General features: G+C 41.1%; 5 protein-coding genes across 8 annotated transcripts; 2 read left to right on the forward strand and 3 right to left on the reverse strand.

Annotated features, from left to right (window-relative positions):
- Positions 1-1,467: 1,467 nt before the first annotated feature.
- On the reverse strand, positions 1,468-4,523 carry LOC110753226 (putative nucleoredoxin 1). Its single transcript, XM_021954082.2, has 4 exons — positions 4,172-4,523; positions 3,069-3,548; positions 2,466-2,945; positions 1,468-2,292 (listed from the first exon to the last, which is right to left on the reverse strand). Exons 1-4 carry the CDS (start codon positions 4,283-4,285, stop codon positions 1,624-1,626), a joined length of 1,743 nt encoding a protein of 580 aa, XP_021809774.1. The 5' UTR covers positions 4,286-4,523; the 3' UTR covers positions 1,468-1,623.
- A 228-nt stretch (positions 4,524-4,751) lies between these two features.
- On the reverse strand, positions 4,752-6,346 carry LOC110753242 (glucan endo-1,3-beta-glucosidase-like). The gene is made up of 2 exons (XM_021954104.2): positions 6,045-6,346; positions 4,752-5,935 (listed from the first exon to the last, which is right to left on the reverse strand). The coding sequence occupies exons 1-2, from the start codon at positions 6,130-6,132 to the stop codon at positions 4,947-4,949; spliced, it is 1,077 nt and encodes a 358-aa protein (XP_021809796.1). The 5' UTR covers positions 6,133-6,346; the 3' UTR covers positions 4,752-4,946.
- Positions 6,347-7,386: 1,040 nt separating this feature from the next.
- LOC110753243 (uncharacterized) lies at positions 7,387-8,323 on the forward strand. The gene has a single exon (XM_021954105.2). It carries the CDS (start codon positions 7,620-7,622, stop codon positions 8,115-8,117), a length of 498 nt encoding a protein of 165 aa, XP_021809797.1. The 5' UTR covers positions 7,387-7,619; the 3' UTR covers positions 8,118-8,323.
- A 422-nt stretch (positions 8,324-8,745) lies between these two features.
- LOC110753241 (basic helix-loop-helix (bHLH) DNA-binding superfamily protein) lies at positions 8,746-12,094 on the forward strand. 2 transcript variants are annotated; one of them, XM_021954103.2, is made up of 8 exons: positions 8,746-9,467; positions 9,584-9,769; positions 9,870-9,957; positions 10,344-10,412; positions 10,504-11,037; positions 11,138-11,371; positions 11,595-11,708; positions 11,833-12,094. In XM_021954103.2, the coding sequence occupies exons 1-8, from the start codon at positions 9,367-9,369 to the stop codon at positions 11,923-11,925; spliced, it is 1,419 nt and encodes a 472-aa protein (XP_021809795.1). In that variant the 5' UTR covers positions 8,746-9,366; the 3' UTR covers positions 11,926-12,094. The 2 variants fall into 2 exon arrangements, with proteins under 2 accessions (XP_021809795.1, XP_021809794.1); XM_021954102.2 differs by having other exon boundaries at positions 8,760-9,467; positions 11,532-11,708; positions 11,833-12,089.
- Positions 12,095-12,186: 92 nt separating this feature from the next.
- Positions 12,187-16,020, reverse strand: LOC110753240 (proline-rich receptor-like protein kinase PERK12). Of its 3 annotated transcripts, none has more exons than XM_021954099.2 (9): positions 15,617-16,020; positions 14,481-15,514; positions 13,928-14,377; positions 13,720-13,806; positions 13,479-13,549; positions 13,274-13,350; positions 13,046-13,193; positions 12,802-12,963; positions 12,187-12,712 (listed from the first exon to the last, which is right to left on the reverse strand). In XM_021954099.2, exons 1-9 carry the CDS (start codon positions 15,685-15,687, stop codon positions 12,404-12,406), a joined length of 2,409 nt encoding a protein of 802 aa, XP_021809791.1. In that variant the 5' UTR covers positions 15,688-16,020; the 3' UTR covers positions 12,187-12,403. The 3 variants fall into 3 exon arrangements, with proteins under 3 accessions (XP_021809791.1, XP_021809793.1, XP_021809792.1); XM_021954101.2 differs by having other exon boundaries at positions 12,188-12,712; positions 15,680-16,020; XM_021954100.2 differs by having other exon boundaries at positions 12,188-12,712; positions 15,600-16,020.
- Between the last annotated feature and the right edge of the window lie 571 nt (positions 16,021-16,591).

Here is a 16,591-nt window from a genome sequence, read left to right on the forward strand (position 1 = left end):
AAGCTCGTAAGCTTTAACCCCATCATGCCCCAAAATCACAAAATGCTCTCGTACTCCTCCCTACCTTTCTCCTCCCAACTAGCAGAATCCTTGCCTAAAAATGAAAAAGGAATAAAGATGTCCCTATTAAAATCATCCATAATGGGCTCCCTAAACCACATCATTAAACAAATTTTAGGGAGGAACTGGATTCCAACCATGCTCCCTATCCACCTCCTAAAATAAGGAGAACTCTAAGAGCTCCTAAATCTGAGGAGAGAGAAATGACTCCTTCTGACTTCCTATAATTTAATACTACTTTGTTTTATGCATTGTTTATACTTTTAATTAATGCTAACTATTTTTATATATGATTTCTTATAGAGATGGACCAATCCTATTGAATTAAAAAATGACTATAGTATTTATGACTCCCTTAACTAGAGAGTATGATTGGAGTTCAAATTTTATAGAGAGCTCCTAAAATAACTTTTGTGTGTTTTTAGCTAAATTTTAACTAAAAAATACGGAACATGATTGTAGATGCTCTTAGCTCATAAGAGCATCCACAATGGACTCCCTAAACTACCTCATTATATAAAATTTAGGGGAATGTGAGAAAACTCACCTCCAACCATGCTCCATATCCAACTCATAGTGGCTCCTTATAATTAAATGATGCTTTACTTTAATGTTATTTTAAGTATTTATTTAATACTAACTATATTTTATTATTATTTTATATGAAAAGGGAGAATTTATGCTAAACTAAAAAAAGAAATAAACCATTTATGATTCCTAAACTAGAGAGCATGATTGGAGTTGAAATTTTATAAAAAGCTCTTAAAATAACTTTCTAGTATTTTTAACTAAATTTTAACTAAAAAATAAGGATTACGATTGTGAATGTGCTTATGTTGGATCATATTCCACATATACAACTTAAGGCATGCATTAGACAAAAATATATATATATATCGTGGTTTTGTTAACATAATATAATATTGTTTTATTATTTCAAATAGAAGTTGGCGACGACTTTGGGTCAAGTCTCCTTTATTTTTGGTCCGACCTTTATTTTGTGTTTATGACAAAAAGAAAAGGAACCTTCCTGTGTAGGCCATGGCCCATGCCTTTGCCCAACATATTTATAGACACACGTTGGCAGCGTGCAAATAATCATCAATTATATTAAAGTGATGTGCACCTTTTTATATAAGCAAGCAATGTTGGTCACGGGATCAAACGACGTTAGATTCATGAATAAATATTTAACTACTTGAGTTATAAATTTTTACTAATGCGACGTGTAGGAGTTACAAATTCTTACAAACGCGGAGTGTAGTTGTTAGACAATGCATTGAAATGAAATCATAGACCCTAAAAATGGAATGCAACTAAAATATAAGACATGTAATTTACAAAAAGCGGTAGATTGTAAAATAAAAAATAATTGGGAATTGCCGAGGAAAGTTTGAGTTCGATATCAATGCACAACATCACCAGATCTTATAATAGAATAACACTGCACCATCTGAAACGACAATACATTGGGACACAACAGAAAGAAACTATTCAACATAGACAAGTCTCTAATAATCTACATATGAGATTTTAAGCCCTAAATCACACACATACTTGTTCTTAAGCTTTTTTACACACATCACCATCGCACACCCATCCTTCTTGAGGAGGATCCTGTTCCTGCTTGGCATCACTTTTGGTTCCTTTATCTTCCTCCAATGCACACCTTGGGTGGAGATCAAAGTCACACTCCTCACAGTAGAATGACCACCCCTCTTCTCCTGGCTCATCACACCCATCACATACATAACCTCTACGGCGAGCAAGCGCGAGCTCGTGGTCCTCATGCTGTGCACTCTTCAACTTCTCAGGCCACCCTTTTGCCATCTCCTCAAACTCTGCTTCTATCTCTTTCAGCCGCTCTTCAGTGAAAGGATAAGCATTTGCCCCATGCTGCATAACGAGGTCTCTTGCTTCTTTTGTGATTGTTTGGCCAGTAGGACCAATGGCTATAAGCATGGGGATGCCTTGCACCTTGAATTTCTGGCTTAATGATGCTTTTCTTGAGTCACCAAAGGGAAGAGCAAGCCATGGCATTCTAGAGAAAAACTCATCAAAAGCGCCTTGGTCTCTGTCACTAGAGATGAAAATAACTTCAAATGCATCATCCTTTGCCTTTATCTTGTGGTAGGCTTCAAGAAGTTTTGGTAGAAAGGCACGACATGGAGGGCACCAATGAGCTGAGAAATAAAGGAGGATGCTCTTCCCCACCAGATCTGACACAGGAATCTAAATCCACAAATAATAGTTGTTATTCACTTATTACCACAAATAGCACAAAAGCACACACACACAGAGGTCACCTGCCCTGACAAAAGGAACCTGTGAGATTTTTGCCCCACAATGTACACAGGAATATCACTTTTGAAACCATAAAAGGAGGTTAAAAGCTATTATCTTACCTCAGTTCCACCTTTTCCAATGACAAAGTTTCGATCCCCAGATACCAAAATTGACTCCAGGGTTTGAGCTTTCTCCTTTGCCTTTTCTATCTCAATGAGCTCTTCAAACTTCTCTGGTGTGAAGGGGTAAGCCAGAACCCCATGCTCTTCAATGGCCTCAGCAACGTTCTTACTAAGAGTTTTACCATCTGCCCCAATAATAACCAAAGTGGGTAAGGTTGAAAGCTCAAAGTATCGAGCCAACTTCCCAACATTTTTGTCCCCGATGGGCAAAGAAAACCAAGGCATGTTCTTAAAATCTTGCTTGAATGAATCTTCATCATCATCAAGTGGTATTACCACAACCTCAAAGCTCTCTCCATTTGCTTTTAGCTTCTCATAAACCTCCACAAGTTTTGGAGTAAAATCAACGCATGGACTGTATGCAGACAATGAAAAATAGAGACCTACTATCTTCCCTTCAAGTTCTGAGACAGGCACCTTAATATATGCGCACATTGAGAACAACAGTCAGATTGGGGGCCGAATTACATTTTATGATACATGTATAAAATATGAGACTAGTAGTTAGTAGCATAAACAAGCAGTGACATTGAAACTTACATTCTTTCCGTCATTTGAAATTAAAAAGTCACGTAAGCGAGAGACCAAGATTGTTTTCAAGGACTGATCCCTTCTGGCAGCTTCTTCTTGATCTTTTAGTTCTTTTATCTTTTGTGGTGTAAAAGGGTAGCCATCTACTCCATACTCCTGAATAATCTCAACTCCACTGTCACTCAAAACTTTGCCATCTTCACCAAGGATCACAAGATGGGGTATCCCTCTGACCTTGAACAGTTCATCCACACGATCACGTGCCTCTGAATCAGAAAACGGAATTGCAAGCCATGGCATCTTTGAGAAGTACCCATTGAATGACTCGTCATCTTCATCAGCTGAGATAAATACAACCTCAAAATCACCTTTTGGAGAAAGTTCATTGTAGGCCTCCACTAAAGCCGGGGTGAACCGTTGACATGGACCGCACCATGATGCAGAAAAGTACAACCCAAGCTTTTTCCCCTCCAAGCTTTCAATTTTAATCTGTAAATCAAGAATTTAACAAATGATTCCTCTCTTATATTATCCCCACATGATTCAAAGATACAGTGGCGGATTTAGGTATTTTCCTCCTGAGGGTCAACGTGTAAAAATTTAAAAAAATTCTATACAAAATACATCCAAACCCCTCCACATCTTAATAATCAATCTGCTTTTACACTATTTCTATGAACTTTCCTAATCACTTTTTTTAAAATAAACCACTATTCAAATTAATACAATGTACAGATATCTGAGAAGATTACACAAACAAATGCTGAAATACAGATCACCCACGCCTAATATGAACTTGCCTAACCAAATACAAAACCTTGCAAACAGAGCAATTGAAGATAGTAACTTGGTTTTTCTTATACCACTCAAACTCAACCTCCATTTATTTTCTATTTGCAAATTCGTCTATTTACCAGTGTGATGATTTATGTTGCATGGATATGGATACGGGTACAGCGATACGATACGATATGACAGACCAAATTCAAAGACCCAAAATTGAATCTAATTCCACTATTATCACAAAATTGTCCTCATACCCATATTTTCCCCAAAAAGAAATGAACATAAGATAATCTAAAACAATCATATATTGAGAGGTGAAAATATACCTGATCACCATTGTTGCGGACAAGAAAGTCCCTCCCAGAAGAAGAAAGCAGGGAGCGAAAGTCGTGGGGTTCGCTGTTGACCAACTCAACGACGTTTTGTTCATCATCGGACATATTTGCTATTCCTGGGTTTTCTTCAACAGGATTGGATTGGATTGGACTGGTTACAATTTAGAAGTTGCAGAGCTTGTGATTTGTGGAGAACTCAGGGGCTCTATTTATAATGACAGACAAAAACAAAATTCATATTCCCTTCCTCTCTGGCCTCTCTCTCTGTTATTATTTTTCTTGGAGATTAAGAAAAAGAAAAGGAATCAAAGCATCTCTTCGCGTCTAGTGTCCGCGTATGACTTGCGTTGGATGCATAGCATGTATTACATGAGCCTTTTTAAAACCAAAAGATTAACTTTTCTTTTTCTTTTTCTTTTTATATTCTTGCCTTTTGTTTTTTAATTCCCAAATAAATATAAAATCCGTCCAAAGCATTTAAGCTTGTAAGTAAATTTCAATGTAATCTGAAAAACAAACATTGATATCAAGTCTTTGATTCCTTGCAATTCACATAATTTATTGTGAACATTGGAATAGTAATGTTTATGCTATACCCTCACCACCATCCTCAATACTTGACACGTGTCCATAAACAACAATATTAATAATGGCATGTCACTCTGGTATTGATTCATCTGACAAAATGACTCAACATACAATCCGACAGAGGTCCATTATTGATATCGACGTGCGAGCCCCGTCGTCAAACCCATAAGGCCCATGTTCAGTTAAAACTAAGCCCGTAAGCCCTAAGCCCATCAGGCCCAAAAATTCCAAAATGCTTCTCGTACTCCTCACCTCCTTTCTCATTCTCGTCAAACAGGTCAAACAAGAAAACCTCCACGCCCACCCCGGGCCTCCTCGGCGTCCCAACCCCTTCCACCGCCCGCCTCACCACCTCAGCATTATACGCCAGTGCATTTTCAACGCTCGCCGCTTCCCCTCCAAGTGTCGGCCAACCCGTCTCCGAAACCACCACGGGCACGCCGGCAATTCCCTCCCTCTCCATCGCACTCACAAACGCATCCACACTCGCGTCGAAGAGATTAGTATACGCCAACCCACCGTCCAGAACGACCTCAGCGGCGCCGGAAGCTCGAAAGAGTGCGTAATCTAGGGAGACGAAGGAATGGCTGCTTAAGTAGCTGAAGTAGGGGTAGGAGTTGACCATGAAGGGAGAGTTTGTGTCGCGGAGGAAGTGGAGGAGGGGGAGGAGAGAGGGTTGGAGGGAGGGGTCGAAGGAGGCGGAGGAGGGAGGGTAGGAGGCGGAGAGTACGGAGGCGGCTTGCGGGGAAGAGAGCTTGATTGTTTGGGAGAGGCCTAGGGTTTGGAGGGCTTGGTGGAGGTTGAGAATGGCGGGAAGGACGTGGGGGATGTAGTAAGGGTCTTTGAGGAAGACCTCGTTGCCGACGGCGAGGTAGTGGATTTGGTTGGGGGGGATGTGGGCGAGGATGTTGGATTGGAGCCAGGCGAGGGCATCATGGACGGTGGCGGAGGCGAGGGTGGGGAGGAGCTCATTGGGGACGCCGATAGTGAGGCGGATTGTTGGGGTGGATGAGAAGGATTGGAGGGTGGCGGGGTCGGTGTTGAAGAGACGGACGGATGAGATGTTGTTGGTTTGAAGGATTTGGAGGATGGCGGCCGGTGGTGGGAGGTTGTTGGCTACTCGACCGTAGCAGATTCCGATTGGTGCCGCTACTGCGGCTGTTGAACCTACAAAAGTAAGAATTTAAAACCCTAGGTTAAACTTGAAGTATAATTAGTTATGGAAACTTTAGTTAGTTAGTGCATGTGTCATGGCATGCCATGCATTGGAATTTACCTATTGGGGGTGAGAGAAGACAGAGAAGGAAGAGTGAGAATTTGGGGTGGAGGAGCTGATGATGATGATGATCAAATTCGTTTGGCATTTTAATTCGTTAGGGATCCCAATTAAGCTTGATGTTGAGTACTTATTTGATGGAGTTGAGTTTAAATTTGGGATGACTTTAATTATGTGTGAAGAGGCAGCTACCTACAAGTAGTAGTAGTAGATATATGTGTTGTTTTGGTTTTGGTTTTGGTTTTGCAGTAGTTTGTGCATGCTTTGGTTTGAGGGTAATTCCCTTTCGTTTTGCCACAGGTTTGGTCATTATAATTTCTCTTCTTCTTCTTCTTCTTCTTCTTCTTCTTCTTCTTCTTCTTCTTCTTCTTCTTCAATTGAATAATTGAAAGGTGTTATGCATTGTGGTCCCACTTCAGACTTGGTGTCAGTTTGGGTAAACACACTTTTTGACCAGCCAACAACGCCCATAGGAATAGGATTGGGATTGACCAGAGAGCCTCGCGTATAATTAGTTCAATTCACACATTTGATCCCTACTCTTTGACAATCAAAACAGAATTTAGGAAGTGTGAGAAGTAAGCAACGACATTCCTTTCTCACCTACACTCACTCTTACCCATATGGACAATCAAACCGCACATGTCTCCTCACTCACCTCTAACCCATATGAGTTAACCCAACAAGACTTTTGCATATGGACAATACTAGGCTTACCACATTATATCGGTGCCCACCTCTATTAGAAAAATAGTACACAATGAAGTATAACAATGCGATCAGACTAACGTTACCCTTTGCATATTGCTTTGCTCTAATGATCAAAAAGACCTAAAATCAAGCTAGCATAATCCTTGCCTAAAAAAGAAAAAGGAATAAAGATGTCCCCGGCCATTAAGCTCATAAGGGTGCTTTGGAGAACCCCACAACTTGTTTGTAGAATTTTTGGACGCACATATTAAATCAATTGAAATCCAATGACAGTTAGATCAACACTAGCTAGGTGCTCAAAAATAGTGTTTGTTTGTACTGATTTCCATGATGGCCATCCATTCACCCAATCATATGTACAAATTATATGAGATCCTGCCTGCCTGCCTATCAAACAAATGCTACTTTTTTCCAAGGGGCTTTTGAGAAGAAGCAATGTGCTGTCCAAAGCCACCAAAATCTTGCTTTCTCTCCATACAAAGCAATCTCTTGCAGCTTCTAAATTCCTTCTTCAGCAGTAAAGACTAAAGAGAGATCAGCAAGGAATCTCTTTAGTTTTTCTCTTTATTAAAGAAAGTTTGCTCCTTTCTTGATTTCAAAACCCAAACATTTGAACACCCAATCTTAATATTAATATTAATATTATACACAACATAACCTCATCTCACAGGCAATCCATATTCATATTAATGTTCTTGCTTGGCTCCTGAGTAAACCCAAGTCTCCCTTTGTCTGCACTCAAAGAACAACAGCTACAGAGACAGCCTTCATAATAATACTAATTAGCCCCCAAAATCCCATCCCATATTCTCTGTTTTATCCCAATCCCAATCTCCAAGTGGCAAATCAAAAACCATCATCACCATGTCCTCCTTGCAGCCTCAGCAACAACAGCCTGCTCTTGTTTACCCAAACAACGTGAGAGGACAGCCGTCTTCTTCCCACCATTCAAATGGCTCATTTGGGACGGTTTTCATTGTGCTGGCCGTTATAGTTGTCATATCAGCCATTGCTTGCTTTCTTGGACGGCTCTGCAACCGCCGCCTCCACAACTCAAAACCCAACAAGCAACCGGAGCAAAACTTTCGTCCCAGCAAAAAAGAAGCTGCGGTGAATAATCACCACATGGAGTTTGGGAATAATAAGAATCCCAGCTTTCGTGCCCCCAAAGACACAGACATCGAATTCGGGTTCGACAAGAAAATCCCAAATGGCAATGGCAGCAGATCAGAGAGCAGAGGATACATGAACAATCACAGCAAACCACATCATGGAAATGGTGATCATCATATTCACATGAAAGGTGAAATGAAGCAGCCTGGTGATCATGTTGTGATTAGAGAGCCCCGAGCCAGTGGATGAATTGCATGATGATGTCACACGTAAGGATGGGATCATCAGTAACTTGTAGTAGCTGGATTGGCATATCTGTCAAAATTAAATTAGTCCTCTCGTTTTCTCTGTTTTCTTTTTGCCTTTTCATTTATTTATAATTTCCAAACTCTGCAACTTCTTCAAGTATTGATACGTAATGATGTTATAAGGTATTGTGATACAAAGGTACATAATCATTGCATGTGATTTTCCATTGATTTGTTCTTGAGGCAAAGACTAAACCCTCATCAGTAACAAAACAAAGGCTCTGATAAAAGCAATTAATCTCATTAAAGGAAGAATGTCAAGTATTGAATGCCGAAAACCCACAAGGGTATCTAAGCATTTCAACTGGGCTTTGTGGGCTGTCATAAAATAGGTGGGCCTGCTGGACCTGAGACCCATCAAGACCCCTATTCTGTGACTAGCTTTTCCGTACACAACTGCCTCGAGCAGATGTACTGGTTGTTGAGGAATTATCAGAGAACTGTAACCGTCCTGCTAAGGCAGACAACATATACGGATACTGTGCAAATATTCTTTGCCCCACAATTTTATTTTTATCCACCACCACCCTCAACTATACAAGCCTTACAAGGTGATTTTGACACAAATGTGGATTTCAATACCAGATTTCTTTGCACAATTAAGTAGATGACCGGTTTGCTATTGCATTTGAAATTGAAAACCATTTTCTGTCTTACAATTCCAGCTCTATAATTAAGCTTAAAGACTGCTTCAGCACTTAAAAGATTATGTGTATATTAACCAAATTATAAATGCAACGTGTCATGAACCCAATTACCCACATTCTTTTTCCCCAAGGAATGAAATATTTTCAGTTATGGGTAGCTTTCAATTCCATTGGAGCTTTTGAACCATTCGATGGTCGTTTTGTAAAATGATTTTGGTTGTCAGTCAAAACTGTCTCTGCTCTCTCTCTCTCTCTCTCTCTCTTCCCTGCTGGTATCAGATTCCCCCTGTCACAGATTTGCCTCTGAGTAAAACGATACACTCCCAATTCAAAAGCAGAGGAGTTGGTTAGCATTGTCGTGTCGTGTACCATGTGCCTTTAAATTATTTGGGTTGAACCTGTTGTATAAAAGCAACATGGTAAGTCGGTCAATGCCACACTAATATATATACTCGCCACTCACTAAACTCGCTACACAAGGCAAAGCTTACACATTTAGTCTTGGACTCGCTCACTGCAAGTATTGCAAAAGGAGACAAATCAATGAGAAATTTGGAGGGAGTGTCTGAGTCGCTTAGACCCCTTGTTGAGTCCAAGCAATGGGACTATTGTGTTGTGTGGAAACTTGGCGATGACCCCTCTAGGTAATATCATCAACTGTTTCCAATAAAACCCACATTAAAAAAAGGTAACCCACATCAAAAGTTTCCATCTCTTTTTTAATCTGTTGAACTTTTTGTGTGTTTGCTGAAATTTGTAGGTTTATTGAAATGATGGGTTGCTGTTGTGGTGGTGGGTATGAGTATGACTGTGTTAATGTCAAAGAGGAAGAAGGAGAGCCCCACTCTGCTAAACTTTGCAGGGATGGCTTCCTTAAGCACCCAATTAGGACAAAGGCTTGTGAGGCTCTTGCTCAGCTTCCTTCTTCTATGCCTCTCTACTCTGGGTAGAGTCTCTGATTTTTGGCTCGCATTTTATGTGTTTGAGTTTTGGGGTGAACAGACCAAGAGATTTTTTGTGTTTCTGATATGTGAGATTGAACTCAGGATTCATACGGAGGTGATCATATCAGCACAACCCAGGTGGCTTAGTGGTCATGTCAATGCCTCGGGTTCAAATCCTTCACAATCACACGTGGGTAACCCAAAATGCATCTCACTTCGTTCTTTTCTGATGACTTTTTCTCAGCAACCAAACAGTTTTGGGTTTCTTAATATGGGCTTTTGAGGTTGGTCATATCACAATCAACAAATCATCATTGTAAAGATTGAAAAGGACAACCTTTTAAGACGAGGCCGTGGAAATAGTTGTATTGTTTTCACTGCTTGAGCTTTTAATGAAAATTTTAGAATCACCCACTCTGTGCTCTCTATCCCAAAGCCAGTTTCCTAAAAACAGAGAAGACCCATATAGCTCCAAGGCTCCTCAAAGTGCCTCTATGAATTGTTTATTATATGCAGTAGATGGATCTTAAATAGCATAGACATTCTGCTTAACATGGACTAATGTTGTTTTGACAGGACTTCGTTGGTACCCGAGTGTTGATCCCTGTGCTAAGTGACCTCATTGAGCTCTTTTCCACAAAGAATGTAAGGTTTTTATTTCTCTTTTCTAATCATCAGAAGACAGCGCTTTATATTTTCTCGTCCAACTTTGAATAACATGAAGTTCACTTTTCAGATTCCTGAAAATCAAAAGATGTTAGAGTTGTTTATGGCTCCATTCAATAACTCTTTAAAACAAGAACCCATGGCTACACCTACACATGACTATGCCAATGTGAACCTCAATGCCAGTGCAAGCCTTAATGAATTCCATGTTGATCCATTGCCAGAAGAGTGCCCAGAAAAGTTGCTACCTTCTTTGAATTTGGCAAACTTCATTCCCAGGCCACAAGTTTTCCCCTCATCAGTTTCCCGAACTTCCTCCTGTCCTATCCTTGAGGGATCATCCAGCGGTTCAAATCCTTCGAGTGAACATCCATTGTTATCTTCGCGCTCTAGAAAGTCCAAGCGTGGTGACAACTTGTTGCAGCAACAGGCAGGCTTGGCTTGTGGCAGTGGGAGTGTAGTAGAGAAACATAAGGCAAAGGTGACCAGGAAGACAGGAAGCGGGCAGTACCAATCCAAGAATCTTTTCGCAGAGAGGAATAGGAGGAGCAGGATTAAAGATGGGCACTTTGCTCTGCGTGCTCTAGTCCCGAAGATAAGCAAGGTTAAGATCATCTTATCTGTGAAAGACTCCAGGGACAACCTTTTTTTTCTTTGTTCTTACTGACATTTGGTCTTATTATTCGTTTATTGACTTCTTGTAGATGGATATACCTGCTATTATAGGAGATGCGGTTGAATATATTGAAGAGTTAAAGAAGAAGGAGAAAGAACTTCAAGATGAGCTCAGGGAAATCGAAGAGGAGGAGGACTTGACAAAGAACAAAGCAGATGTGAAAATTCTGGCCTCAGACATTAGAAAAGAAGGCAGCATTTGCTTGATTTCTACAGAGCACAAACAGGGTTCCTCTAGTTTTGTTCAAAAGAGTCCAACAGCGGTACGAGTACTTATGAATTTAGCATCACACTTAAGCAGTTACTCTTGTTCCAACTTATACATTCAGTATATGTCTGCTGATTTAGTGAAAGAGTCCACGATCCCTACTATGCATAATGTATCAAATGTTCTGTTCATTTAAGTGCCACATTGTCTCTTAGGTGCAAGTGGAAGTGAACCAGATTGGCAAAAGAGATTGTTTGATTAAGTTGTTCTATGAGCAGAGCCGAGGCGGGTTTGCAAGGTTGATGGAGAATATGGATTCTTTAGGGCTTCAAGTAGTTGATGCCAATGTTACCACATTTGACGGAAATGTCCTAAACATCCTTAAGGTTCAGGTAAGATTCTGAGAAAGAAACTTCTGCTTATATTTGAAATTTCCATAAGAAATCATGTCAATAGCAAGTAAGAACAATTTCTTCGATCACTTTTCTAACTGCAATGTGTTTGTCCGTACCATAGGCAAACAGAGACATTCAGGCAAAGAAATTGAGAGACAAGTTGATCCAGCTAACACGGGAGACAAATCAGACAGTTCACAAAGGCATAAATTGACAGATTATCATCGTTTTTAAAGTGAAGATTTCATTTTCAACTAAGGACACCTAGATAATTCCTTTAGACATGTTCGTTGCACGAATATCTGCTTTAGACATGTTCTTTTTCTTTTTGATGATCGTAAGTATGGAAGTTCTGGAGGCTAATATATATGAGCAAACTGAAATCTTATTGCTCTACTATCAAATACAGATTGTTTTATATTAATGACTAAAAAGTAGCTTGAGTAAACTTTACAAGCTTCCCCGCTGCTAATGCTTTGAGGGAACTAGAGAATATAGTGCCTTTCATCAAGGAAAAATGAAAAAGAAAAAAGAAGCAGCAGCTTAGCCTTAATTTACACACTAATATGTCAGATTAAGTCAAACAGGGTTTTTTTTTTCTGTTCTTTTCTTTTTTTATCTTAAAAAAACTGAGTGCACTCTCTCTCTCTCTCTCTCTGGTGTGCACCATGGATTAGATTAACATTCAGAAATTAGAAGTTGTGTCTGCCTGGAGTGCCGCTAAATCCCTTCTCACCACCGCGGGTTGTAAAGGCTCGAGTTTCTGATTCCTCGCTTGAATCAGGGCGAGTCCATACTCTTTGAGGTCCAGATATTTCTCTGGTGGTGAACTCTGTGCTTGACATTTCATACTCTGAGCTGCCTTCGCTGCCTAATGCCGTTCTCCTGAATCTCACAATGTCTTCATTGTACTGCCCAGAGTCATATGCAGTGCTCTGCCCAACTTTCACTCCATTGCACAGATCAGACAATTCACCTTCGCAGTCCAATGCTCTCACCACCTGAAAAACAATTTGAAATTAGACTGGCTCAAGCCTGAAAAAGAAGCAAATCAACTACTTCTACTAGTGCTGCTTCTTATTAGTATCACCTGAGCCATCCGTGGTCGTTTAAGAGCAGAATGACGCACGCATGCCGCAGCTGCCTCAATCATTCTGATCATTTCACCCTCCACGTAATGCTTCTCAAGCCGAGGATCTACCAATTCACTCAAGTCCCCAGTTTCAAGGGCTTTAAGGAGGATCGGACGAGCCTGCCAAATTTTGGACAGCACGTTCTTGAATTGTGAACAACTAATTTGTCACATGTTATAGAGAGGTAAAAGATGTCCTTACCCATTCAACCAAACTCTCATCCCCCAGAGGCTGACTCGTGTCAACAGGTTTACGCCCGGTTACAAGCTCTAGAAGCACAACTCCAAATGAGAACACATCTGATCTGTCTGTCAATTTCCCACTTGATGCATACTCAGGTGCCATGTACCTGAAAGCCAACTTGAACATAAATTCCAAGGAACGGTCTTAAGCAGTACAATATTATATTTCCACCCAGCTCTTGCTTACCCAAATGTTCCCATGACTCGAGTGGAAACGTGAGTATTAGTATCGTTTGTAAGTTTGGCAAGCCCGAAGTCTGCAACCTGTGCTCGAAGAAATTCTAAAATCAGAAACTAGAACCCCACTGGCCACTGTCACCAAATTAACTAAAATCTTGGGGTAGCATCAGAAGAATTAAGTTCAACAAAAGAACAGGACTGGATAGACATGCCTGTGCCTCAAAAACATCATCCAACAGAATGTTTGCCGATTTAATATCTCTGTGAATAATTTTTGGATGGCCTAGAAACAGATCAAGCAAGGAGAACAAGACAAAATCAGATAATATGGATTGGAAGAGAAATTCAGTATTGAATGTATCAGTTTACTTGCGCACAAAGTCACAAAGAGAGCAATTCCGTTTTTAATAGCATAAACTAGTGAGGAGAGAATGCAGCAGCACAGGTACATACAATCTTCATGTAAATACGCCAAACCCTTTGCAGACCCCAAAGCAATCTTCATTCTTCTGGTCCATTCCAACACCGGCATTCCGGCACCTGAAATCATCACAAATCAACATTTTGACAAAGAGAACACAAGAACCCAAATATATGACAAGTAAAAGATCTCATCAAAAGCAGAGCTTTTTTTTGTTTGTTTTTGGTATCAATCACATACCATGCAAATGGTGCTCAAGAGTTTTATTGGGAACAAATTCATATATAAGCAATCTTTGATTGTCAGAGATGCAGTATCCCACCAAAGAGACCAGGTGACGATGATGCACGCGACTAATAATCTCAACTTCTGCCCTGAATTCCTTCTCTCCCTGCCCACTACCAGCCTTAAGCTGCTTCACTGCCACAACTCTCCCTTCCGGCAACCAACCCTTGTAAACACATCCAAAACCACCCTCACCAAGAACATTTTGACGAGAAAATCCATTGGTTATCTCCATTAACTCTTCATACGTGAAATGGACTTTAGTAGCAGCTATGAGACCAGAATCTCCACTGTGCGCTTGATAGCTATTATCAAAAGAAGAACGTCCCGGCGGCCCACTTGAATAGAAGCTTTCTGTGGGACCAGAAGTTGCAGGACTCTGTTGCTGCGCAAGATAATATCCACCTGCACCACCACAAAAGTTAAGACTCTTTAACCACATAGTCTAGGCACAACATTGATCTTGATGTATTTTGTATATCGATTAGCCAACAATCTTTTCGCGTACCCGATAAGTTACTGCCGGGAGGACCAGGGGTGGGAGGCAAGTAATTGGGGGGATATACTTGGGCCTGCTTCTTTCTCCTCCTTATGAACGCAAAAATGAGAGCTAGCAAGGCAATGATGAAAACTCCAGCTACAGTCAACCCCACAACAGTGCCCGTATGCCTACTGCTACTTCCTCCCGTGTCCTCTGAAGACTTACTTGAATTTAAGTTTGAGGGAGGGGATAGTGTGGGGGTGGAATTAGAAGACAGAAGAGGGGGCTGAGGTGTGGTTCCTGAAACTGTTGGAGGGGTAGGAACGTTGGGAGGAAATAGGGCGGTGGGGTTGGTGGTTGGGATTGTGCCGTCAGGGTTCGCCGGAGGTGGGGGGGATGCTGGAGGGGACTGAGAGTCAGTGGGTGGGGATTGAGGAGAGCCTCCTCCTTGTGACGAATCAGTTGGCGGTGATGGAGATGACGAACCACCGGAGGATGGTGCAGGAGCTTTATTAGGAGTAGTACTAGGAGGAGGATCTGGAGCAGAAGGTGGTGTTCCTGAAGGTGGTGTTCCTGATGATGATGTTGACGGTGGTGGCGAGTGGGGAGGAGGAGAAGGGGTGGGTGATTTTGGTGGTGGAGAAGACGGTGGTGGTGAATTTGGGGGTGGAGAAGACGGCGGCGGTGATGCAGGCGGAGGAGATGATGGTGGCGGAGATGACGGAGGCGGTGCAGCTTTAGGAGGTGGAGTAGCTTTCGGAGCAGGAGGCGGAGATGATGGAGGCGGAGTCTCTGATTTTGGAGCCGGCGCGGCTTGCGCAGGCGGCGGTGATGATGGTGGGGTCGGGGTGTCTGCTGGCGGTGCTTCGTTCTGCTCGGAACTCTGCTCATGCGGCTGCGGCGATCCATTGGTCTGGTCATGCTGCGTTGAGCTCGCGTGTTCTTGGTCAGGAGGATGAGGTTCATCATCAGTTTCTGCCATAATTCTCCTTCCCTTTATCAATAAGTACCTCTCCTCCTTCTTTATCGTTCTATCAACTTTTCGTCCTTTCCAATTTTCTCTGTAATTCCACCAAAATTAATGAGAACCAGAAAAGAAAATAGATTAAAGAAGCAGAAGAAGAATCATCAAAAGTATGAAATAACCTTAACCGAAAACCAACCCTATATAAAAGGCTATAAGGCAAAGCTTCCATACAACGCCAAAAATGAAAAGCAACAAGAACCTGCACATGCAATGCAACTTTTACGTTGGATAGGTTTGCATGGGTTCTGCAACTTCCCGTACAAATGGCGCGAACTAACCATGCACGCACGTGCGAATTAATCTAGCTCTCAAATTCTAATGAAAGAAATCTACAAGGAGAAGAACAGAAACAGAGAGACAGAGAGAAACAGAGGTTTGGGGTGGTTGTGTGAGAACTGAAAACCATTCAAGACCACCCACACCACCACCAATCCACCAAAATGACAAAAATAAAAATAAGAAACAAATTGACGGGAAAAAGAAGAAAAAAAAACTATCCCGACAAATTCTCGCTTTGGTTTTTTCTTATTAAGGTTTTTGTTTCAATGTGTTTTGATATCTCTAAATATTGGTTGTAAACCGCGGTTTTTTCAGGTCGGTTAAAAAGTTAAAACCCCAACTGTCGCTCTCCCTCTTTTTCTTTTTTACTTTAATTTTTAAGTTACTGCTCCTCCTTCAATTTCGGGTTACCGCGCAACCTAAACGGGACGGTGGGTAATGGCCTTGTCACACCCAGTCGGGTCCAGAAAAGATCCGATTCGGCGTCGCGGTAATGTTGCCAGCACTGCTCGTGATTCTCGGCTAGATGGGGCCCAACGGGATGAGCTGGCAGTTTCTTTCTTAAGTATAAATATTAGCAGAAGATAATGTTGTTTATCCTTATTAATCTTATCTGTTCAACAATTTCAGATACAAAGATTGTGCTTGTAAATGGAAACTAGCCATGAATTATGGAATCCAAAAATGGATTTTCCTTTATAGACAGAAAAAATTTAAATTCTGAAAAACAAGAAAAAGGGAGAAGATATTCCACGAACAAATATCCAATTCTAGTTGGAGTCCATCAGATAATAATTTCTTCACGTACCTTGGATTATTCAGTCTATCATTT

This window comes from Prunus avium, chromosome 1 (assembly GCF_965620075.1).
Source record: "Prunus avium chromosome 1, drPruAviu1.hap1.1, whole genome shotgun sequence".
Taxonomy (NCBI): Eukaryota; Viridiplantae; Streptophyta; class Magnoliopsida; order Rosales; family Rosaceae; genus Prunus; species Prunus avium.